The 24,122-nt window shown below is 42.6% G+C and overlaps 2 protein-coding genes across 9 annotated transcripts in view; one reads left to right on the forward strand and one right to left on the reverse strand.

Annotated features, from left to right (window-relative positions):
• The window catches only part of LOC123515013 (zwei Ig domain protein zig-8-like), a 73,257-nt gene extending 66,126 nt beyond the window's left edge, over window positions 1-7,131 (forward strand). For both annotated transcript variants that reach the window (XM_045273363.1, XM_045273364.1), the window contains 2 exons: window positions 5,976-6,164; window positions 6,767-7,131. In XM_045273363.1, the coding sequence (XP_045129298.1) occupies window positions 5,976-6,164; window positions 6,767-7,122 (545 nt within the window). In that variant the 3' untranslated portion in view covers window positions 7,123-7,131. The remainder of the gene's footprint in view (window positions 1-5,975; window positions 6,165-6,766) is intronic.
• The window catches only part of LOC123515015, a 151,195-nt gene that overhangs the window by 113,353 nt on the left and 13,720 nt on the right, over window positions 1-24,122 (reverse strand). Inside the window, exons 3-4 of one of the 7 annotated variants that reach the window (XR_006677734.1) lie at window positions 7,367-7,666; window positions 6,055-6,182 (exon numbers count right to left, since the gene is read on the reverse strand). The exons of 5 other annotated variants lie outside the window; for them this stretch is intronic. The gene's annotated coding sequence lies outside the window, so the exon portion shown is untranslated. Of the gene's footprint in view, window positions 1-6,054; window positions 6,183-7,366; window positions 7,667-10,842; window positions 11,055-24,122 lie in introns of those variants that run through there. One more of the 7 variants, XR_006677732.1, reaches the window with a different exon arrangement.

Raw genomic sequence — 24,122 nt, forward strand, 5'->3', positions numbered from 1 at the left:
CAATTTTACATGAACTAACGCAAGCCAGGAATAGCAGACTCCTTCCTGTTTAATGTGAAGTACATGCAAACCCACACCCAGTCATGCCACTGTACACATTCTTACCTCGTGTGAATATTTGGCTATCAAGTACTGCAGACTGCATTATGCGACAGTGTGTGTGTGTGTGTGTGTGTGTGTGTGTGTGTGTGTGTGTGTGTGTGTGTGTGTGTGTGTGTGTGTGTGTGTGTGTGTGTGTGTGTGTGTGTGTGTGTGTGTGTGTGTGTGTGTGTGTGTGTGTGTGTGTGTGTGTGTGTGTGTGTGTGTGTGTGTGTGTGTGTGTGTGTGTGTGTGTGTGTGTGTGTTTTGTGTGTGTTAGAAAGCAGAAAACAATTTCCAGAAACTAAGAGAGCAAAGAAAATTAAGAACACAAGAAAATAAGAAAACAAAGGAAGCTGTGGAAAGACAGGCCAGCACGCACCAATCTGTATAAAAAAAAAAAAAAAACATGGATACGTATTTCCTTTATCCTCCTCTTCCATAAACTGATCTTATCCTATACAAGTCTCCATTCACTTTAGTTTCCCAGATAAAGGAAGAGTTGCTTTCAAATAGAGTGGATGAATGGTTGAAGGTTCGCTAATCAATTTGTTACAACTGAATTAATCGAAAGCTTTTAAAAGATGGTAAAAAATAATCATGAACACACGTGATTGGTGGAAATAGGAATCTTTCATACTAGGTCAGCCACGGAAGGGCCTGGCGGGTTCTTACAGCTTCCTTCATAATTTTGTGTCCTTTGGTTGTTAAGGCAGTGTGTTGCCTAACGCTCTCAGATGAAAATGTTGCCAAAAAAAGCACCATACTAGAGACTGCAATTGATCTTAAGTATTCGACAGTCTTCTAGTGATATAATGCCCTTTTCTTATCATCATTATTATTATTATTAGTAGTAGTAGTAGTAGTAGAAGTAGAAGTAGTAGTAGTAGTAGTAGTAGTAGTAGTAGTAGTAGTAGTAGTAGTAGTAGTAGTAGTAGTAGTAGTAGTAGTATAACTCTATTGATTATCTACTTATATTTTTTTCATATTTTACCTGTGAGCCTCGGTGAGTGCTCGCCAGCCAGGCACAGAGGGACTTGCGAGGCTTTGCTCCTTGTTCGTATCTGGCACTTCTGACACACGAGGCGCCTTTGCCGTGTTCTTTACATTAATGGGAGAAATTTTGGGAGCTTAATAATCCCTTTTAACATCACAGAGCCGGCAAGTAGTGAAACAAATGTGATTTAAACGGAATTTACGGAGCTTAAAAACCTTCCTCTTTCACATAAGAAGAATCTTTAATGTCTGTAGATTTCCTTCATTCATCCTGTTAGTCAACTTAGTGTGTCGAGAGATTTCTTTTCAGAGTTCTTTTTTCTATCTCATTTTTTATGAAATTCTGTTCCCGCTATCACACTGAGACCAGCTTTATTGAGAGTTTCCAGTTCTAAATTCAGATTTTTCTCTTGTAGACATTCACGGCTATGTGTCTGTTGAATATTTACGACTTTGATTGCTCCTTCCTGCAGTGTGCATTCGTCCTGTCCTCAGTGTTCAGATTGCTCCTTCCTGCAGTGTGTATTCGTCCTGTCTTCGGTGTTCAGTCAAGATATGTCGACATACGTACCCTTGCTCTTATGCAATATATCGCCAAAGAAGCCAATATGATGTTCATTAATAAAAACTATTGAAACGCACGATACTTGTATCCATTGAGTCAGCATTGATTGTATTTATTTCAAGTCTAAATAAAGATGAAAGATTAAAAAAAACAAAGGAAGTTAAAAAGAAAAGAGAAAAAAAACGAACAAGAGCAGCCAAACGACATCGATTTCTTCCTTAAAACCTTAGAGGACTGAGGGCTCGTCCAGCAACAGCCCCTGAAGACGTGTTCCATTCTGCCTTAGAGGCACAACAAACTTATGAGTCTTTCGTTCTGAAGCGAATGAAAATAATGGGCTGGCTACAGCTTGAGTCAGCCTCGTGCAGCAGGACCATCATGTATTTACCCAGCACACTAGCACGCTATAATTTATTCTCTAATAACCTTAGCTCCGACAAAATAATTGCCTACTTAATCTGCTTAATTAACAACGTAATGCCTCCGTTCTTTCAAATAAAGCCGCAGCGACGGCATCCGTTCTTGGCACGACAGTTAGCTAGTTAGCAGTTCATGAGTCAGAACTCCCACACTGCGGACATTGGCAAAGTGTTCTGCTGCTGAGAACATCTTTATTATATCATTAGAAGCTGATCAATCTTCTCTTGATTGAAAGAAACGTTATCTTTGTCTGATTCTTTATGATCACTCACGGAAATTCATAACAGCTTCTTCGTTTTTGCTTCCTTCCGCAGAACAGTATGCGGAACTAGAAATGGCTATAAATACATGGTTAATTCCAACTGAACTGATCTTACAGGCTGGACAGGAGGACAGCCACAGGTGCATCACGAGACCAGGTGTGAAAGTTCATGTCATAAATAAAGTCAGTTATTATAAGAGCAATTCTTCGTTTAATATTATTTTCTTTTTTATGCTTTTTTCTTACCTTCAACACATATGAAGTGAAAAGGAGTGCAGCAAAAGTCTATTTCGGTAGTGTACAATAATGGATCCTCTCATACAAATGCGACCCTGAGTAATGCTAAGGTCAACGGTCACCAGGAGGAGATAAAAAATAAACGTTCTTCTTGTTTTTTCCGCATCAAATTTACAAACATTCCCGTATATTTTGAGGAATATAAAGAACAGAACATGGAAAACCTCCCTACTGCTTTATCAGGGAACAAATGGTGTCTCCCTCAACCAGGTTAGACAGTGAGATGTTTATTCTCCGAAAAAAAAAACAGTGACTCGACATCCAGGTGATTTTAATTCTCTTCTATCCCAGAATAAGAGTTAATTATCAGGTGCGGGGTGGTGGAGGAGGGAGTCTTGACCCATAAAAACCAGTCGTGTAAAATTGGCTTCTTTTACCTCTCATTCCCTGCAGTAAGACGTCGCGTTAAGACAGCATGCGTGTACCAATGACTGTGTGTGTGTGTGTGTGTGTGTGTGTGTGTGTGTGTGTGTGTGTTTACCTGGGGCTCTCTTCACTTGTCTTCTAGTCATGCATTATTCATCCTTGCATACAGGAAACAGGGATCAAGTCTGCGGGGAACATACTGAAGTTTTCATTTCATTAATAATAATCTTCCTCTTTTCATCTATTCATGGTTTATTTTGCTCCCTCTCTCCCTCATTGCTGTTCTTGCACCATTCTTTGTGTTTTCATCATGCATATATATATTTTTCCTCCATTTCACTCATTTCACGTTGAATTCCGAGCTAGTCTCCCTTCGTTTCCACCTCTCCAAGTCTTCATTAATCGCCCCCCGCTCTCTTTTAGCTTCCCTCCATGTTTTTGTATCTTAAGTTCAACTCCCCTTCCGTTCCCTCCAGGCTTTCATTATGTACATCCCCACTCTCACTCTCTCTCCCTCACATTTATACACGTCCCCCCTCCACACATCTTCCCCTCCTCTCCCTCTCCATCCGCTTTCAGTATTCCCAGACGGTTTTAACTCTTTTTTCCCCTCTCCCTCCACTTTACCATGTCCAGCTCCTTCTCTGGTTCTGGTGTGTCTATCTGGCCTCTCCACCAACCCCCTCACCTCCCAGTGTCTCCAACCTCCCAGTCGCCCATTCCTTCCGTTCCTTCCGCTTCCTTCCCATCCTCCTTCCTCTACCCTCCCTTCCTTTCATCCCTCTGGCTCCACCGTGTCCAGCCCGGGTCCGTTCCGCCCAAGGTGCCGCCGCCAGATCTAAAGCGTCACCTCCCAGCTCGTCTGTCAACCTCCAAAGTTTGAACATAAATATCCAGCATCGTTCGTCTTCATCTGTCTTCTTTCTCTTCTCTCTCTCTTCAAGCCGTTTCTCCTTCCTTTCTCCTTTCTCTCTGTGTCCCTGTCTCTGTGTCTGTCTGTCTGTCTGTCTGTCTGTCTGTCTGTCTGTCTGTCTGTCTGTCTGTCTGTCTGTCTGTCTGTCTGTCTGTCTGTCTGTCTGTCTGTCTGTCTGTCTGTCTGTCTGTCTGTCTGTCTGTCTGTCTGTCTGTCTGTCTGTCTGTCTGTCTGTCTGTCTGTCTCTCTCTCTCTCTCTCTCTCTCTCTCTCTCTCTCTCTGGAAACGCCACAAACGCCACAAATTTTGATTTTTCCACATTCTTCTGTTATTTCCACATTGGTGTTACCTTTTCATCGTCATTCATCTTTCTTATCCTACTTTTCTCCCCTCTCTTCTTCCTTCTCCTCCTCTTCCTTCTCCTCCTCCTCCTTCTCCTCTTCCCCTTCCTCCTCCTTTAGACTCACTTATCTGTTACTTCTCGTACGTCTTCGTTGTCTGTAATACATCGCCTCCTCTGGGTATTTATCTTCATCTTTTTTTTTTCTTAACATCGATTCTCCGAGAAAAGTATACCCTTTGGTCCTCATGGTTATTGTGTTAAGTCAGTAATGAACACTCGAGCAAAGCGCACCACTTCTCATACGCTCACAGGAAGACAACTTTTGTTTTTCTTTATTTTTTTTTATTGTATTCCTCCAACACAAGATAAATAAACTTCACCCTCAGTCCCTAGAATTGGAGATGCTTCGAGGGCGAGACTAAAACGAGAGCATTGGCTACGTGAGGCGAGTCCCAAACACTACTCGCTTCCCTCCCGTCTGCCCTTGAAGTCTGCCGAGGACCGTCTACCACTATCTTGAGAGAAAGGGACGCTTAGAGGCGAGAATCTTTACTTAACGTTGCTACTTAACTGACCAACTCTGAAGCAGTGAAAGGACACCTTGACAAGCAAAGTGTCACCTGCTTCTTCTGACCATGATTAAAGTCCAAGAAAATGTCAGTTCTATTTTGACAGCTAAGGTACCTGAAAGCTGCATCATCGTGCTTTGGCAACCTTCCCGTATGGAATTGCGCATATGGTACGATTTAGGAATATTTATAGATTCTAACAGTATAAGCAGCTTTTATGTTATTTGAAACTCCTATTGTATTTAGTGTTACGTGTAAAATTCAGCATATTGTACGATTTATGAATATTTATAAATTCTAACAGTATGATATTTCAAAGTCTTACTGTATTCAGCGTTACGTGTTTACGGGTACGTTGCTGTGGCTTCAGTAAATCCCGTTAGTAATCAATCTGTGTCGACGTATGACAATTGCATGATGAATATAATGAAACGCATCTCAGTGTTACCTTTATTGTCTATACAGTTCATTTGTTAACATTTCAAACAACCTGCCATTAGTAATAAATTACAAAGTCCATTAGGAATGTACGTTCACTCAATAATGGCCATCTCGCAAGCACGCCTCGCCTCATGAAGCAAGTAACGGCAACATCATAAACACTGATCCGCAACCTGAGTCATGCAACACTTGCGTCTATAAAGCCCGCAGATTCTGACACAGAAATATTGCTCTCTGAAACCAGAATGCAGTGTGTCTGTGGCATCGGGGTCAAGTCTACAGGGAATCGAGTCTCTTTGATATGTCACTCTTATCATTTTCCTCTTGCCAGTCTCACCTCTGCCTCCACCTTCCCTTTCTCCCTTTACACAAGTCTCCCCACGTCTCTCAGGACTTGCTTCCCGCCTGCCCCCACGGCGCCTAGTCTTCTCCTCTCTCTCTCTGCTTCTCTCAACTCCTGCACCTCATCCTTTGCAAAGCGCGACAACCCTTTTTACCTCCTCCGAGCTTTGGGGATTCTGAGGCACTCTTCTGCTCACAACGGACACGTTTCCCTACACCCACACACGACCTATCTTCACAAAAGTTTCCCCCTTCATCCCTACCTAAATTTTCCCCAGGCGAGACTCCACACTACCCATGCACGCTCCACGACCCACGTCTCACCGCACAAACACGTCACCGTCCATCTAGCGTTACATCACTTTTATCTCTCTCCCTCTCAGGACTCCTCTACTGGTATCGGGACGCGGAGATCCTGCAGCACGGAGGACGCATCAATATCAGCACAAGCCTCGAGGATGAGACCATCAGTAGACTCCTCGTGCGCGGCGCCTCCGTTAGCGACTCGGGCAACTACACGTGCTGGCCCACCAAGTTTCTACCGGCCTCCGTCATGGTGCACGTGATACCAGGTAAAGTGGAAGACACGCCTGGGAAACAAAGAACAGGGAAGGAAAGATAAGAGGAGTAAGAGGAGTGAGAGGAGGAGGTGGAGGAAGAGGGGGGGAAAAATATGGAGAAGGAAAGGGGAAAAAAAAACCTAGAATATGTATTGACGCTGTAAGGTAGGGAGGCAGGAGAGCTGGTAAAAGAAGAAGAGAAGGTGGAGAGTTAGTAGAGAGGCAGGAGGAAGAAGCGGCGCGAGAGGCAGGCACGGGAACAATGAAGTGCAGAAAGAGAAAGTAAGGGAGATGGACGAAAAATAAGGATGAAACGCATGTATACAAAAGAGAGAGAGAGAGAGAGAGAGAGAGAGAGAGAGAGAGAGAGAGAGAGAGAGAGAGAGAGAGAGAGAGAGAGAGAGAGAGAGAGAGAGAGAGAGAGAGAGAGAGAGAGAGAGAGAGAGAGAGAGAGAGAGAGAGAGAGAGAGAGAGAGAGAGAGAGAGAGAGAGAGAGAGAGAGAGAGAGAGAGAGAGAGAGAGAGAAAGGGGAGGGGGGTGAGAGAGAACTAACTCAATTTTATACCTATTCTCGTTTCCTTTCATCATAATAAGGCTTTTCTTTATCATTACAGAGGAGAATGCGGCGGCCAAGAGTCACAGCACAGCGAGCAACGGCGGCAGCAGCTCCAGCACCTCTAAAAGCGTCACAGCAGCGGCCTCTTCCACAGCACCAAACAGCCTCCTGCTCCCCCTGCTGCCATTCCTGCTCATGCTCCTTCTGTCCACCACCACGGCGACCGAAGGCAACACCCCCACACCTACCACCACTACCACCACCACCACCACCTCCAGCACCACCATTCCAACCATCACTATTCCAAGTCTTGCAGCAACCACCACCACTAACACCACCGTCACCACCACAACCACCTCCAACATCACCAGCATGCGAGACCAGCTGATAAGACGGGAAGTGCCGGAGAGATAGTTATATGAGACTATTCGGTGCATTGAGATAACTACTGAAGAGATTCTCACGTAAGATTCTCTCTCTCTATCTCTCCTTCCCTCCTCTTCTCTTTCTCTTCTTCCATTACTGCCTTCCCTCAATATCTGCACCATTCCTCTACCTGAACCCCTCAATAGGTGTATATTCAGTGTTTTATGGCCCGCTGTTTTATAATATCCCATGTGAATTCGTTACACTCGAGCTGGCGACGGTGTTGTGTTACCTCGGGGGAAGAAGAAGCTCCTGCTGTGGAAGGTGAATGTTGTGCTGGAGGAGGAGAAGCGCAGGAATGTATGAATGTATGGCTCGCAGTGGAACATGTCCGCCCCAACGAGACCCATCAGTATTCAGTTTGCCTAAATACGGAAGGCTGTTAGTGCTGCTGCTGCTGCTGCTGCTGCTGTTGCTGTTGGTGGTGGTGGTGATACTGGCTCGTGGTGACTTTACGAGGAGGAGGATTGGAGGGAGCAAGTTCGTACAAGAGTCTCTGTTTTGCTCCCTTGAACAAAACGATTTCCCGACCCTACAAAAAAAAAAAAAACTATATATATATATATATATCTACGTATATAATATCAACATAAAGACCATCCTTAGTGTACGTTTATATGTCATCACACACACACACACACACACACACACACACACACACACACACACACACACAGACCATTTCGTCAAGATCAACTGTATATTTTGTGTGTACCTTGTTTTCCTGAGCAGCGGCCATGACCAAAAAGGAAAGTAAATTGGAGAGAGAGCTGGTGCCGTGGTGTCGAAGCAGAAAACATTAAAGTGTATGTTGTGTGTTCGGAGCGGTGAGGGAGCTGCGACTAGCGTGCGGTGTGCGGAGTGTGGCGTGTCATCTCACCAAAACCAACGACGACTTGAGTGAAGGAAAAACTTAAGTCGTTGTACTGTACATCAAAATGAGGGTAAATGTTGTTTATATGTAGCTCAAAAAATTTGCAGCACACCAACTCTTCGTCCTCCATAACGCCAAACGTACAGACAGACAGGCAGATACAGACATAAACATACATAAGGACAACTACACACGTGACTCTCATTTTCACCTGAGCAAGACGGTGATTGCGGTGATTGTGCGCAGGTGTGTCCACAAAGCTTACAGTGAGTGTTGAGTGTTCTCTTGTGCTCCAAACAGGTGTACTGAAGGTTCAATGTACGCAAGGCCAGCAGGTGTACATGCACTTGTGTACACTAATACGTATGCACAAGGCCAGGTGTGTGTGTGTGTGTGTGTGTGTGTGTGTGTGTGTGTGTGTGTGTGTGTGTGTGTGTGTGTGTGTGTGTGTGTGTGTGTGTGTGTGTGTGTGTGTGTGTGTGTGTGTGTGTGTGTGTGTGTGTGTGTGTGTGTGTGTGTGTGTGTGTGTGTGTGTGTGTGTGTGTGTGTGTGTGTGTGTGTGTGTGTGTGTGTGTGTGTGTGTGTGTGTGTGTGTGCGTGCGTGCGTGCGTGCGTGCGTGCGTGTGTGTGTGTGTGTGTGTGTGTGTGTGTGTGTGTGTGTGTGTGTGTGTGTGTGTGTCAGCCTTCCTGGTATTTAATAAAAATGTACCTCAGTTTCCCTCTCTCAAATATATATAGTTTTCTTTGACATTTTTTTATTAACCTCTATTGTGTAGTGATGTTAGCTTGTTGTTGTTGTTGTTGTTGTTGTTGTTGTTGTTGTTGTTGTTGTTGTTGTTGTTGTTGTTGATGTTTTCGTTGTCTTCATGATTTCTACTCATCATAACTACAGAATCAAAGAATAATTTTTAAATTCCTAACACTACCTAAGAAACGCTGAACAAAGATAGAACACTGTTTGGACTAAATCTTCACAATCGCCAGAAAGGAAAAACATAAACAAGGCGCAGTGTAGTATTGCAACCTAAAGTACAGAATGAAGGTGTTGAGAGTTGGATGCAATATTCAGCGTGCGTGTACAGATGCAGCAGGGAAGGCGGCTGCGGCAGAGCTAGCGGGGTTAACATTTATTGTGGTGGATATTCCCAAGTGTTGCATATGAAAGGGCGATTTTTGCAGAACATATTTGAATACATTTTGTGGTATGTGCGGATGGTGGAGTGGAGTAATATGATGTTAGGACGTTGCAGCACCCACCTAAGGACGGGCTACATTTTTGTATACAGCCATCCACTATATCCGACTGATGACTAAAGCGATCCTCCTGTGCGGCACTGCATTGTTACACTCATGTCACGGGCTGCACTCTATTGACGTCTAGGAGTCTGGATAATGGTTGTCACTAGTAATTACTACAACAAAGTGAGCCATTGTAGAGAGGACCTCATATTTTGTCAATAAATGTTGGTTTTGTTTTCCTAAATTCCCATTTACTAGTCGCTCTTTCCGAGATGAAAGGAAAAAGAAAAAAAAACTGCAGAAAAAGGTTAATACTTCATCAGATGCTATATTTCATTTATACCAATCCCAAGTCTGTGAATGACTTCAAGCACAACACTTAATCTTTTTAATGACCGCCTCAACGACAGGTGACACACATTTTTCCCTTTCCTCGTACAAAGGGCGGCGCTGGGATGGCTTTAGTGATTACTCACCAGACCTGAGATGAGCTTATCCTCCCCCAGGTGGTTCGTATGCACACCATTCATCTACCCACGCCACGGCGCCGTCGGAGGGTGTCTACCAGGGTGAGATACCATTTCCAATATATTGGCAGGACTGAGTGGAATCCCTCGTCCTACTCTCCTGCTCGCTTATTGCCTCCCACGACGAGTTACTTGGTCTAATTGGTTTCCTGGAAGCAAGACTGATGCTTCACCTCGCACCGGCCGCATTTTTCACGGTACGCACAGTGTTGCGGAGCTCATAATTTGTAAATGCTGGAGGCGGAAAATTACCTGAGATAAAGTTTAAGAATAATCTTGAGTAAGAGCGCGGCTTGATCAAGATTACGCTGCAGAACCACTGTCTGAGCAGAATGAATGTCGCCACAGGGAGGGACGGGAAGCCCAACGGTGCGACCGTGGAAAATGATAATTACCTTGCAACTTGAATTCTTATAACAACTCTCAGAGACGGTCTCCCGAAGCCTCTTGGGTGTCTGGCAGTCTTAAAATGTAAGCCCAATGGCTTACCATTGATAATGGAAGTCCAATATCAAGCCAGTAGCCATTCGTCTTGCTGGCAGACGAGGGTCCGTGTTAGCTCGACCCACTCGGGAGAGACGACACACATTAAGCACTAGAGGCAGCCAATAATCTCCTCAATAAGACTGAACGTAAAACTACATATCCACTGTACTCTGCACAATTCCATGTGTCAGCAGGAAGGAGAATGGCAAATGCAATACAAAAAAAATGTAAACGACAAGGACAGATGCTCGGAAACTAAACGAGAAGCTTACGCGTATCATGGAGAGAGAGAGAGAGAGAGAGAGAGAGAGAGAGAGAGAGAGAGAGAGAGAGAGAGAGAGAGAGAGAGAGAGAGAGAGAGAGAGAGAGAGAGAGAGAGAGAGAGAGAGAGAGAGAGAGAGAGAGAGAGAGAGAGAGAGAGAGAGAGAGAGAGAGAGAGAGAGAGAGAGAGAGAGAGAGAGAGAGAGAGAGAGAGAGAGAAAATAATGCAGGAGACTACAGGATAAAATTTCTACGCTCGTAAGGCTCGGAAAGGGCGGCAGGGAGAGGCGGCGATTGGAGGCAACCAGCAACACACCTCACCTCCAGGCTACTAAAGGATTGATTCAGGCGGAATGTAGTAACTGCATTCATTCAACACCCGAAGGAAGCAGCTGTATTGTAATGGTGGTGGTGGTGGTAGTGGTGGTGGTGGTGGTGGTGGTGGTGGTGGTGGTGGTGGTGGTGGTGGTGGTGGTGGTGGTGGTGGTCGATGGAGTTCCTCGTTATAATGTTCTTCGTATTTTCGTAACGATCTGTAGGGTGTGAAGTATAATATTGGCAGCATTTCTAATTCTTCTCTCTCTCTCTCTCTCTCTCTCTCTCTCTCTCTCTCTCTCTCTCTCTCTCTCTCTCTCTCTCTCTCTCTCTCTCTCTCTCTCTCTCTCTCTCTCTCTCTCTCTCTCTCTCTCTCTCTCTCTCTCTCTCCCTCTCTCTCTCTCTCTCTAATAATTATTAAAGACAATAGAACAAATGATGAGTGTCACAACCTTTAAATTTACATTTCTGGGACTATCACTACTGCTACTACTGCTACTACTACTACTACTACTACTACTACTACTACTACTGTTTCCTGTCTTATTATTATAATTATTATTATTATTATCATTATCACTATTATTATTATTATTATTATTATTATTATTATTATTATCATTATTATTATTATAATTAAAATAATAATTACTGTTTTTTTTATTTCACTATTATCGTTATCGTTATTTTCATCATGGTCACCACATATCACTACCAGCAGCAATTCTAAACTCTTCCTTTATGACTCATGTTTACTCACGCCCCGTTCCCCATCCACTCTGAAGACGACAAGGGAAGGGGTCTCTGCATGAGGAATATGACCTTCAATATGTTTTCTATAAAAAATCTGCATTGTCGTTAGTCGGTGGACTGTCCATTTGAAAAATTATAAAAAGACCGAAAGAAAAAGAAGTTTACCTTTGTGATATGAAGATTAGATTTGCTGTAAAAATCAACAATCATAATATATCAACCATGAATATATATTTTTTTTCAAAGACCAACTCCAGGGTCGTCATCTGTATTGAAGCTGACAAGCTAAGAAGAATTTTCGCTTCCAACCTGCTTCTCCTTTCAGAACATATTAAGCTGGAGACAGCAATGCCAGGGAAGAGACGACCAGCGGGAAATAATTCTTTAACCCCTTCATTACCATGACGTGTATATTTCTTTTCCTTACTATTTGGTGTTTTAATAAAGCTTCAGAAACATATATAGGGGGATTAAAATAGTAATGGCTCTGGCCAATTATCTTTCCACCGCCATAAACCTTATCTTTCCATCTCCATAAACCCTTCCTAATGTTATCAAAATCTTCCAATCATACCCAAAATTTATGGTAAGAAATATATCCCAGTACTGAAGTGGTTAAATACAGGTACTGTCATAATGTCTTCCCTTAAAAATTACCCTCAGCGCAATAGGGCAATAGGTACGAGTAATTCCCCTATTAGTTAGTTCTTCATGACACACAGAAGAAATGACACTGCGAACTAATCCTTCTTGTATAGTGACATATAAAAATTCGGTTATTTCAGCGATAACACACTACACACTGAAGAGCGATTTATGCTGCAAACAAAAAACAAAAGTCAAATGTGAAAGTATTACAGTATTCGTTTGAAATAATTATATAATGAGCGGGAGAGGAGAAGGTTACAAGATATTCATTCCATTCACCTGGGTAACTCTTTTGACCATTTTTCGGGACCGGAACTTCAATGGCACTATTCTTAATCACAGGTTGTTGTTGTTCTTGGCAGGTTCCCTTCTGATTACAAAAAAATAAATAAAAAATAAAACTACAACACCAAACCAACTAATCTCCCCCTCCCACTCCATTATCTCTCTCTCTCTCTCTCTCTCTCTCTCTCTCTCTCTCTCTCTCTCTCTCTCTCTCTCTCTCTCTCTCTCTCTCCTTGTGATTAAAAGAGAAAACTACTACAAACCAACTAAACCACCTCCAACTCTCTCTCTCTCTCTCTCTCTCTCTCTCTCTCTCTCTCTCTCTCTCTCTCTCTCTTCAACTTACGGCAGGATTAGAATTTGCCTACACTCATTATGAAGCCAAATTGTTCTACACATCTATCTTACTGACCCCGCAGAACACACCGCCCTTGGCATTCTTCGCTACAAGGACTAGGTGTGCATGTGCGACAGGTACTTAACACCTGCGAGTTACGCCAGAGCTAAGAACCTGCGGAAAGGCGTGATCCTATAATAATGTAGGCTCTGAATTACGAAGCACATACTATACCAACATGCAAAAATGAAACCACATGCAACGCGTGAGCAAACAACCGTTCCCGCCATTCCGAGCTTGAATCGCCACTGCTATAGCCTACAGATGCAAGCGTCCACACCTCACTACTACGGCTGTTCACACATGAACCTGAAGAACAATACCCAGAGGAAGGAAGGCTGGGCATCAACATGTATTTTCTTTCTCAGATCAAGTAAAAATTAAACGAAGGACAATCAATATTTATTGATATAAGGAAGATATGTTTCTAAGAGGCTTTCTTCTACATTGATACATAAATACTGTTCAACTTCATGTCAGTGCTCTCAGAATCTCTTCAAAGTTAAGAACGCGGTACAAACTCCTCATACATTGGCAGTTTTCGTATTACCTACGAGTGGCCACACAGGCGTCACTGCTTCCTCCATCCTTTCACAGAGACCCGTACACTTGGTGGTGCAAAGTCATTCATTTTTCTTTTTTAAATATTAGTGTCCGAGATTGATCTCTGCTTGTGTTTTCCCACCGGTGGCAGGGATAGTGTTGACCTCCCTCAGTAAACATTTCCATCAGGAAATAATAAATATCGCTTAAGTGTTTTGTTGCTGATTTTGTCTTCTTAACGGTGTGATATTTCTGTTATGTAACTTTCCAATACAAAGGTTGCTTGGGATGAAAAGCAATAAGGTGAAGCACACGCCTGAATGACTAGTACACGCTGGGTGCGTGAGAGCAGGTGTGCACAACGTACGTGGCGGCAAGGCGGCTTGAGACAGTTAAGACAGAAGGGTGCATGCCGCTCACTGAGTCACGTGGGTGATAAAAGAGTTTTATTAGAGGCAACGGAAGGTGGCATTATTCTTGTATGAGGAGCGGCAGTCTGACGCACGCAGGTTGTCATCCCAAAATCCTCAAGTGATTTTCTCTAAACACATAGATGTAACTCCAGCCTTTTCCTCTACATCTTAAATAATATTTTTCACTGATACTATTTTATGCCTTATCGGGTAGGGCATCACTGGAAGTCTCATCACTGCAAATTCAGCTAAAAAAAACAAAGTAAAAATCTGCAAAAAGAACAAAAAGTAGACAAGAAGCACGCGGGCACATCGCGTGAGAATAAAAAATGAGGTCGAGCCCAACAAGGAGCTTTGTTGTCCTTTGCGTGGAGGGACGAAGGTTATTTTTCCTCGCCAGACTGTTCAACTGTGGAGAGAGAGAGAGAGAGAGAGAGAGAGAGAGAGAGAGAGAGAGAGAGAGAGAGAGAGAGAGAGAGAGAGAGAGAGAGAGAGAGAGAGAGAGAGAGAGAGAGAGAGAGAGAGAGAGAGAGAGAGAGAGAGAGAGAGAGAGAGAGAGAGAGAGAGAGAGAGAGAGAGAGAGAGAGAGAGAGAGAGAGAGAGAGAGAGAGAGAGAGAGAGAGAGAGAGAGAGAGAGAGAGAGAGAGAGAGAGAGAGAGAGAGAGAGAGAGAGAGAGAGAGAGAGAGAGAGAGAGAGAGAGAGAGAGAGAGAGAGAGAGAGAGAGAGAGAGAGAGAGAGAGAGAGAGAGAGAGAGAGAGAGAGAGAGAGAGAGAGAGAGAGAGAGAGAGAGAGAGAGAGAGAGAGAGAGAGAGAGAGAGAGAGAGAGAGAGAGAGAGAGAGAGAGAGAGAGAGAGAGAGAGAGAGAGAGAGAGAGAGAGAGAGAGAGAGAGAGAGAGAGAGAGAGAGAGAGAGAGAGAGAGAGAGAGAGAGAGAGAGAGAGAGAGAGAGAGAGAGAGAGAGAGAGAGAGAGAGAGATATATATATATATATATATATATATATATATATATATATATATATATATATATATATATATATATATATATATATATATATATATATATATATATATATATATATATATATATATATATATATATATATATATATATATATATATATATATATATATATATATATATATATATATATATATATATATATATATATATATATATATATATATATATATATATATATATATATATATATATATATATATATATATATATATATATATATATATATATATATATATATATATATATATATATATATATATATATATATATATATATATATATATATATATATATATATATATATATATATATATATATATATGTGTGTGTGTGTGTGTGTGTGTGTGTGTGTGTGTGTGTGTGTGTGTGTGTGTGTGTGTGTGTGTGTGTGTGTGTGTGTGTGTGTGTGTGTGTGTGTGTGTGTGTGTGTGTGTGTGTGTGTGTGTGTGTGTGTGTGTGTGTGTGTGTGTGTGTGTGTGTGTGTGTGTGTGTGTGTGTGTGTGTGTGTGTGTGTGTGTGTGTGTGTGTGTGTGTGTGTGTGTGTGTGTGTGTGTGTGTGTGTGTGTGTGTGTGTGTGTGTGTGTGTGTGTGTGTGTGTGTGTGTGTGTGTGTGTGTGTGTGTGCATCACGGTATGATTTTTTTTTTTTACTTCCATAAAAGAAAAAAAAAACTTCTGTAGATAAAAAGCAAGACAACATTAAAACAAAAAGGAGAAAAGGAACACGAAAATGCGCAGACTTAACCCACACACACACAAAAAAAAAAAAAAAAACTAACAGCCTTTGAGTATGTGCCATGAAACAAAAACAGAATGATAAAGCAAAAAACTCACGTAAAACAAATGAGGGACAGAAACTTACATAAATACACTCATCCAAGTCTTTACGCCGGCGAGGAGCGAGGTTGGAGGTATTATGCATGAGCCAGAGAGGACCAAGGATCAGGATAACACTCCGTGGAATTAAGAGTTTAAATAGGATTTGCCAAACTTCTTTTCCACCTTGTGACGAAATGAACCTAGCGAAGTAACGGAGTGGGTGAAGAAATACAGCAATTCAGCTAAAACTGTGCGATAAGAGAATTGAAACGAAACATCAGCAAGGAAAAGAGAACTAGGAGAAAAATGACTCCACTCTCAGTACAAATGTTTTGGCAATTTTTCAACGTATTATCAGTAGAATAGAATGGACAAGAAAAGACATGCTTGCTCGCGCTGGTGGGACGAATATGTAGAGTAGGTCGCCTTGCTAAACGATGTCCGGTATGCATAAATGAACATGAATTGATACTGAAATACTGAAAGGTGTTAAGAGTGGTGGAGCATCTAGGAAGAGCAGTAGCGTTACCCCGAACTGACAGTCTGAAGGCTAAAAACATTGTATCAAGGACCTGCCTCTCATCTCAAAGTAAACTACGGTATCTTTGGGTTTCATTTATTTCTACTAAAAGCACCAGTGATTTAATAAAGTAATATTGCTGTGGAAAATAAAAGTCTGGGAATATAAAGGTGAATTCATAATAAAAGTTAGGGGACAGACACAAATATCATCTCTCCTATCACTGGCTAACCACGAAAAGGATGTAGGTTGAAAAAAAAAAAATGACAAGGTTTAAAACAAAGTGAAGAAAAATAGGATAGAATAGAAAAGAACCAAGATATAAATGGTACAGGAAAAAGAAGAAATACGGTACTGTTTCCCTTCAAGACGTCACTTTTTTCCCTTCAGAATGCCACCGTCTCCTTCAAGACTGCTTCCAAAGTTTCTTCCTCCGTTATATTGCATGCGCGTCCCGTGTCCACGCCTCCTCTCCTCCACCCACTATGTTGAGCTTTGTAACTCTATACCTTTTCTCTGAGTGTGTGTACCGCTTTCCACTGCCTGTCTTCTTCCCACCATCACGCCCACCCCCTTGCATTCCAGCTCCACAAAAGCGCTTGGTCTCAGCACACCCTGATGAGTCCTTGGTGTTAGTGGTCTGATAAAGCTCTCCTTGTTCACCACCACACGCCATGGTTATTCAAGACGCCTCCCACACTCCCTTCCCTGTCTTCCCTTTCGCCTTCCCTTGGCCGCAGGAGGCAGGTAGGAATTCCCTAAAATGGTGAGCAAAAATGTCTGCGTATTTACATAGTCAACAGTGAGCCGCCCTCCCACCAGGTGTCTGCTTGCCTTCCCGTCCTAACCACCTTCTCGAGCCGCGCAGGGAGACCAAACTCATTTCTTAACATTCTTGCATACCGTCTAAGTTATTTGCTTGAGTAATAGTCAATTCTTACTAAGGTGACGTACATCCTTCTTATTTTAATATCTCCTTGGCACAATCTTAACAAGCCACTCACCAGATTCTGTTCTAAACGCAAAGGAGACTTTCGTAAATTACTTTTATGAAACGCTGAAGGGCGAGAAGAAAATGCGTTATAAAAATACCCTCACAGCGCGGAGATGCGTTCAGTACACGAGTGAGTACATGTGTTAGTTTATGGGTGTCCTCGCCTTTAGTATCATGTGTCTCTTCAAATCAGAGAGACTAGTCTTTTCTTGACAATTCAATAAAGGTTAACACATTTTTTGGGGAAGTTTCTTAAAGGTTAATGCATTTTTTGGCAGTTTCTTAAAGGTTAAAACATCCACTTCTATTGACCTTTGATTATTTCTTTTCTGTACTTTATTCAATAACTGCTCATTTATGGCCACATTTTTCTTATTTTCTAACCAGTATTCTAAGCTGTACTAAAACTTTTTTTTTATTTATACTATGTGGGCTTTTCACGGGAATTTATGGGCTAAAGGGGGTACTTTTTAGGGTACCTCCTATCTCAAAGCCCACCCGCTAGGAAACCCTTGCCCCGTGTGAGGAATCCCAACCTATATTCGGACCGTGGACAGGATTCGAACCCGTGTGCTTGGAGACCCCTCGGACCCCAAAGCGCGCATGGTTCCACTGTACTACGGCGGCTCCCAATTTTACAAAAGCTTCCCTTGAGAGCTTAACCAAACCGTCACGACCACAACAAACAGGTCCATCAATAAAGGCCGTGTATTACTTATCGTCTCGTTCCCGCATCACATTCCTCTCGTGCAGGAAATCTAATCTATAAGAGCGTCCCTGTTTTAAGGTTGTCGTCTTCATCGCCGCCGGGCACCCCATGAAGAACTGTGTGAGGAAGTGCTTACTGGTGATACTGACGGGGAGGGGAGTTTGCCAGACATGCTCCTCGTAAACACTCAAATGGCACTCAGGCACGGAAACAATGCCTTACCACATTCTCTCTCTCTCTCTCTCTCTCTCTCTCTCTCTCTCTCTCTCTCTCTACTATTTTAGTATGAAAAACGAGCCTTCAAAACTCTCATTCAGATCCTTTGGCCTATACATATTAACTAAAGGTGTCGTGGGTTAGGCCTAAACTGATTAATTTCAAGTGAATAGGTTGATTAGCTCAATGAATACACACCCACCCACCCACACACACACACACACACACACACACACACACACACACACACACACAAGTCTCTGAGTAAATGAAAACACACATACCCAATAATACACGAATTCAAACTCTATTCCAAATAACTTGAACTTCCCATTTATAAAGTCAACTTTTGTCACTTTTTAGGTCTTCTCGAAGATCTGAAGATGAATTATTGGTATTATTTAGGTTACAATGATCAGAAATTTAAAGCACTTAATGAAGCAAGAATCGTGGTAGTGAAGTTCATGGTTCAGATAAGAAGAAAGAAGGAATTACGTATCTCCCACCATTTGATCGACAGTTCCCACACACATACACATCTGGAATACTACATACACCCCCTGGTTACTTTTCCCTGCACCAGTTACCCCTTGCTGTGACACGTATCTAATATACGAAAGCGTCCTTCACTCCTAATGTGTTTGTAATGGTTCACGGTCCTCCTCATTAAAGGGGAACACAAACTCACCTCCCACCTATTCTCGAGAGTTTGGCCGGGGAAGCTCCAAGCACACCTCCAAACTCCACGCGTGATTGGTCAACTTCCTCCACCAGCCAGACTCACAGGCTTCCTCTTGTTCTCCCTCAATCAGGACTGTCTCTTACTAATACAGCCTAACGAGCACCATGGTTCCAGGAAACTTGCCACGCTCTCACTAGCATTGTGCAGGGTAGTCTAAAGGAAGCCAGCACATAATGTGAAAGAAAAGTGGTGCAAGGAAGACTGGGGTACATGACGTCAATGGTATTCGTAAGAAAAACAAATGTCGAGAGGTACTAAAAGTTAGGTATTCCTTAAACCTGCAAGAATCTTTAATTTCCCGATAGATTTAGTGTCTTGTAATAAATGTGAAAAGTGTAAATACAATGCGCGAAAGAGATGCTAAGCAACACATAACTACGAGTAATAGAAAGAAGCACTGTTTTTAAATGCCACTATCATTTTGCTGATTCGACTCAAGAAACGGAAGATCCAAGACCCTTGTCGTGCTTCGAGGCTGTGGATACAGACTTGCATGAATGAAGCAAATAATTTTAGGTACACCTGCTTTCCTTGCGTCGCCATAACCTTGAAAGGGTCACGCTGAGCCCTGCGCGATGTCAGTGTCAGCAATCCCAGACTGCTGGTTCAGATATCTCGAAGCGACGCACACAAACCACAGTAAAGTCTTATGTTCTCAAGTCTTAAACCTCCTCCTAACGAACGCTCACCCAGGAGGCAGTGAAAGATGACGAACGTTCGCCCACGAGGCACTGAAAGATGCAGTTCCACACCGTCCCAGCAGCGGCTTTCCTGGGTAGCAGATGCAGAGAGAGTCCACCACTAATGAATGATGCATCACACGTTGATAAGAAGCAAAAAAAATGTTTATTCAATATTGACTGACGCTGTGGAACTTTGATCAGAAACATTTCGTGTCGAGAGGAGACGAGAATCGGTTTTTCAATCCTCAATACCTAACTTGCTTTTAAACATCTGGATGGGTACGAGGGTTTTAGTATCAGCTTCAGAAATGACTCGAAAAATCCTATTTAAAATTCCATTCATACAATATAAAATATGAGAAAAATAATAACAATAAAGATTTAGTCACAATGTATTGAATTATTTGTATTTTTGTCAGACAAACACACTTCCCTCAAAGTGCTGAGTGAGGTTTGCGGCAGGCTAATACTGCCAGCACAAACACACACACAACACACACACACACACACACACACACACACACACACACACACACACATGTATAGCCCCTGTTCACCTAGCAGTGAGTAGGTACGGGATGCAAATCGAGGAGTTGTGACGTTGTCCCGGTGTGTGTTGTGTGCCTGGTCTCAGGCCTATCCGAAGATCGGAAATAATGAGCTCTGAGCTCGTTCCGTAGGGTAACGTTTGGCTGTCTCGTCAGATACTGCAGCAGATCAAACAGTGAAACACACACACACACACACACACACACACACACACACACACACACACACACAGGAGCGTCTTGCATCAAACTCTCGCTGCAATACACCTTGGATATGAAAACGAATTTGAAAAGTGAGGATCGATGATTTGCTCAAAGCTCCTTTCATGTGATCCTCCCCAAGGCATCGCACCGACAGCCCAGCTATACCTGCCGGGACTGTCGGCGAATTAATTACTGAAGTAGACTCCGGAGACTGTAAGCCTTGCAATCCTCTGGTCTTTCCGCTTCCCTCGACATTCTCCTCTTCCTTCACTTATAGCAGACGCGAATGGGAAACCCAAGACAGAGGAAATACACGCTGCACTCTAAAGAACTATTAAGTTAAATTAAAATGAGTGTGTGGAGGAGAGCGAAAGCTTCCTCTTACACTCCACTTAAGTTTTCACCGAGCAAAAGAAAATGATCTATGACCTCGAGTTTAGCCTCAAGTTGACCAATAATTCAGCGGGACGTCAACATTCCGCCAAATTTCACTTATTTTTACGACTCCGAGATACCGAGACGTCAAAAAACTGGGTCATGAAGGAGCAGAGATGGAATTATTCACTTTCAGTTGACTCTCTCTCTCTCTCTCTCTCTCTCTCTCTCTCTCTCTCTCTCTCTCTCTCTCTCTCTCTCTCTCTCTCTCTCTCTCTCTCTCTCTCTCTCTCTCTCTCTCTCTCTCTCTCTCTCTGTGTGTGTGTGTGTGTGTGTGTGTGTGTGTGTGTGTGTGTGTGTGTGTGTGTGTGTGTGTGTGTCAGGTCCCATCACACACTGCAGCGCCACAAGTCTTTCCACTTAACTCTCTTGTCTCAGCTCCGTCACAGAAAGAGCTTAACTTCCAAATTTAAAAATCCGTCACATAAAAACAATAAGGCGATAAGACCTTAGGAGCCACTTCAGAACCAGCACGGACTTGAATGCCTGGAACACAAGACAAAAACAGACAAAACGGGTCGTGATAAAACTAATAAGAACAAAAATGCAAAATGTAAGTGTCCATTTGAGGCAAACCAGCACGTAACGAAATAGCCAAATCTGTTCTATTCATTCCGTCTGAGCAAGAGTATTTGTATATATTTCTTCCCCGGCGTGTTATTTTTTCATTTCAGTTGTGCACCTTCATACCACTGCTCGCTCTCTCTCTCTCTCTCTCTCTCTCTCTCTCTCTCTCTCTCTCTCTCTCTCTCTCTCTCTCTCTAATGCAGCGCACGAGTCTGTTTCTTTTCCTTCTTGTGTGTGTGTGTGTGTGTGTGTGTGTGTGTGTGTGTGTGTGTGTGTGTGTGTGTGTGTGTGTGTGTGTGTGTGTGTGTGTGTGTGTGTGTGTGTGTGTGTGTGTGTGTGTGTGTGTGTGTGTGTGTGTGTGTGTGTGTGTGTGTGTGTGTGTGTGTGTGTGTGTGTGTGTGTGTGTGTGTGTGTCTCTGCCTTTTCCTCTACCTCTTTAACTCCTTATGTCCATTATCGTCGTTTGTGTTTTCCTAATGGGGTTCTGCTTTTTTTTTTTCATTTATTCTTTCCTTTCCATTTCGTGTTCTAGTTTTTTATCTTTTTTTTTTTTATCATGTATTTCTTGAGCCATTCCGTTCCAGTGGGTTTTCCTCTCCATTCATTCTTTATTCACTATTGTTCCCAAGTTCATTGTTTTTCATATATTTTCTTCCACGAGACTTTCACTTCCATTCTCCTATCATCTATTGTAGTGCCGATTCTTCCGCGAATTTTCCTATTTTCATTTTTTTTTCTGTAAGAGTTGACATGGTCTTGTATGTTCATTATTAACTTTCTTTATTATTTTCTTATTAAAGGAAGGAGCGATAAGACAAGAAGTACATTTGCTTTCTTCTTGACTGCCTCGCGCCGCGCAACAAAGACTAAGGATTTCGGAAAATCTCCTTTAGACATCAACACTTCCTGGTAACCCTTCCTCGGGGTCTTATTGTACTCGTTCTCGTCTTCCTTCTAATAATTCATCACTGCTACAAGAAGTATCTCCAATGTCATTTCTCTCTCTCTCTCTCTCTCTCTCTCTCTCTCTCTCTCTCTCTCTCTCACATATAGGTTACGTATCATACGTTTCCACCTCACTTTTTATTTTAGACAGTGCGTTGAAAAGTACCTAGTAAGGTTAATTTTGTTTATTGAATACTCTGTTGTGTGTGATGAACGCGATACTGCACTGTACTAAATCACAATATCATAGACGTATTATAAGCAGGAACAGTCTAAGCTCTCATTCATCCAAGGAAGAGTTTCGAGTTTCTTTTTTTTTTAACCCCTTGAGTACCATGACGCGTTTTCATATTCATTCTGCTTACTATTTGGTGGTTTTATACAGCTTTAGAAATTCATGTATGAATTAAAATAGTGAAGACTGTGACCATTAATCATCTGACCTCAATAGATCCTTCCTAATGTCAATAAAATGGTCTAATCGTACACAATATCTCAAGGTAAAAATGTGCCCCAGTTTTGAAGAGGTTAAGCCTTTTCAGTTTTATAGATTAAAGATCATATTTAGGGATTTTACGCATACTTAAGTTCTCCTAATCAAAGCTACTTACTAATCCTTCTCCATCTCCCTCAGAAGCCAAGACATTTTCCAGCCCCATCTTCACGCTAGTCACACTCTAATACCATCCCTCTTTCCGGACCCCACAACCACCAAGGATTATTCCGGCAGAGGAGACGAAGAGAGCCAATAACATAATACCTTTTAAATCTAAATACAATGGAGGCTCTACAGTGTAAGGCAAGGAGAGGCAAAGGAGATAAGCTGAGATCCATATACCCTAGGAAAAAGTTGCTTTTCACATGTATGTCAATGATGATGATGATCTTTTTTCTGGTAATAAATCATCTTGTGCTATCATGTTTGTATCCTTTCTGGAATCTGACACGTTTCTCTTTTTCTTTTCTTTTCTCTTTCTTATCTTCATAGGGATCATATTTACACCGAAAGACGTGGAGGAGGGAACACTGAATTCTAATCTAGCTAAACGAAACCACCCAAGTTTGTGTAAGGCATATTTTTCAGCAGAGAACTTACATATTATAAGTGATATGTAGACAGCTCGCTTTACTCGTGACGCAATGAACGCGTCAAAACCCCCACAAGGGCTTTAAACAGTGTTGCAACACACCACTCACTGTGTGAAGGAAATTTATTATGGTTTCTTTGACTTTTACCATCGTGCAGTTTTATGATTCAATTTTTTTATCTATTCATCTGTGATATCGTGTGTGTGTGTGTGTGTGTGTGTGTGTGATTCACCTCTGTCGCCTGCTGGTCACCCAGCCAGTCTTCCCCATTGCGGAGCGAGCTCAAAGCTCATAGACCGATCTTCCGGTAGGACTGAGACCACATCAACACACAACACACACCGGGAAAGCTAGGCCACAACCCCTCGAGTTACATCCCGTACCTATTTACTGCTAGGTGAACAGGGGCCACACATTAAGAGGCTTGCCCATATGCCTCGCCGCTTACCGGGACTCGAACCCGGCCCTCTCGATTGTGAGTTGAGCGTGCTAACCACTACACTACGCGGTGTGTGTGTGTGTGTGTGTGTGTGTGTGTGTGTGTGTGTGTGTGTGTGTGTGTGTGTGTGTGTGTGTGTGTGTGTGTGTGTGTGTGTGTGTGTGTACGAACGTGTGCGTGTGTGCATGTGTAGATGAACTATTTTCATTTGGTGTTTAATACAAATTTAACCACAGCTTCTCCGTTCATGTGTACACATTTTATAATACAAACACTTTCTGGAAATCAAAGAAATCGCATAAATTCTTGTACTAT

This window comes from Portunus trituberculatus, chromosome 38, assembly GCF_017591435.1.
Source record: "Portunus trituberculatus isolate SZX2019 chromosome 38, ASM1759143v1, whole genome shotgun sequence".
Lineage (NCBI taxonomy): Eukaryota > Metazoa > Arthropoda > Malacostraca > Decapoda > Portunidae > Portunus > Portunus trituberculatus.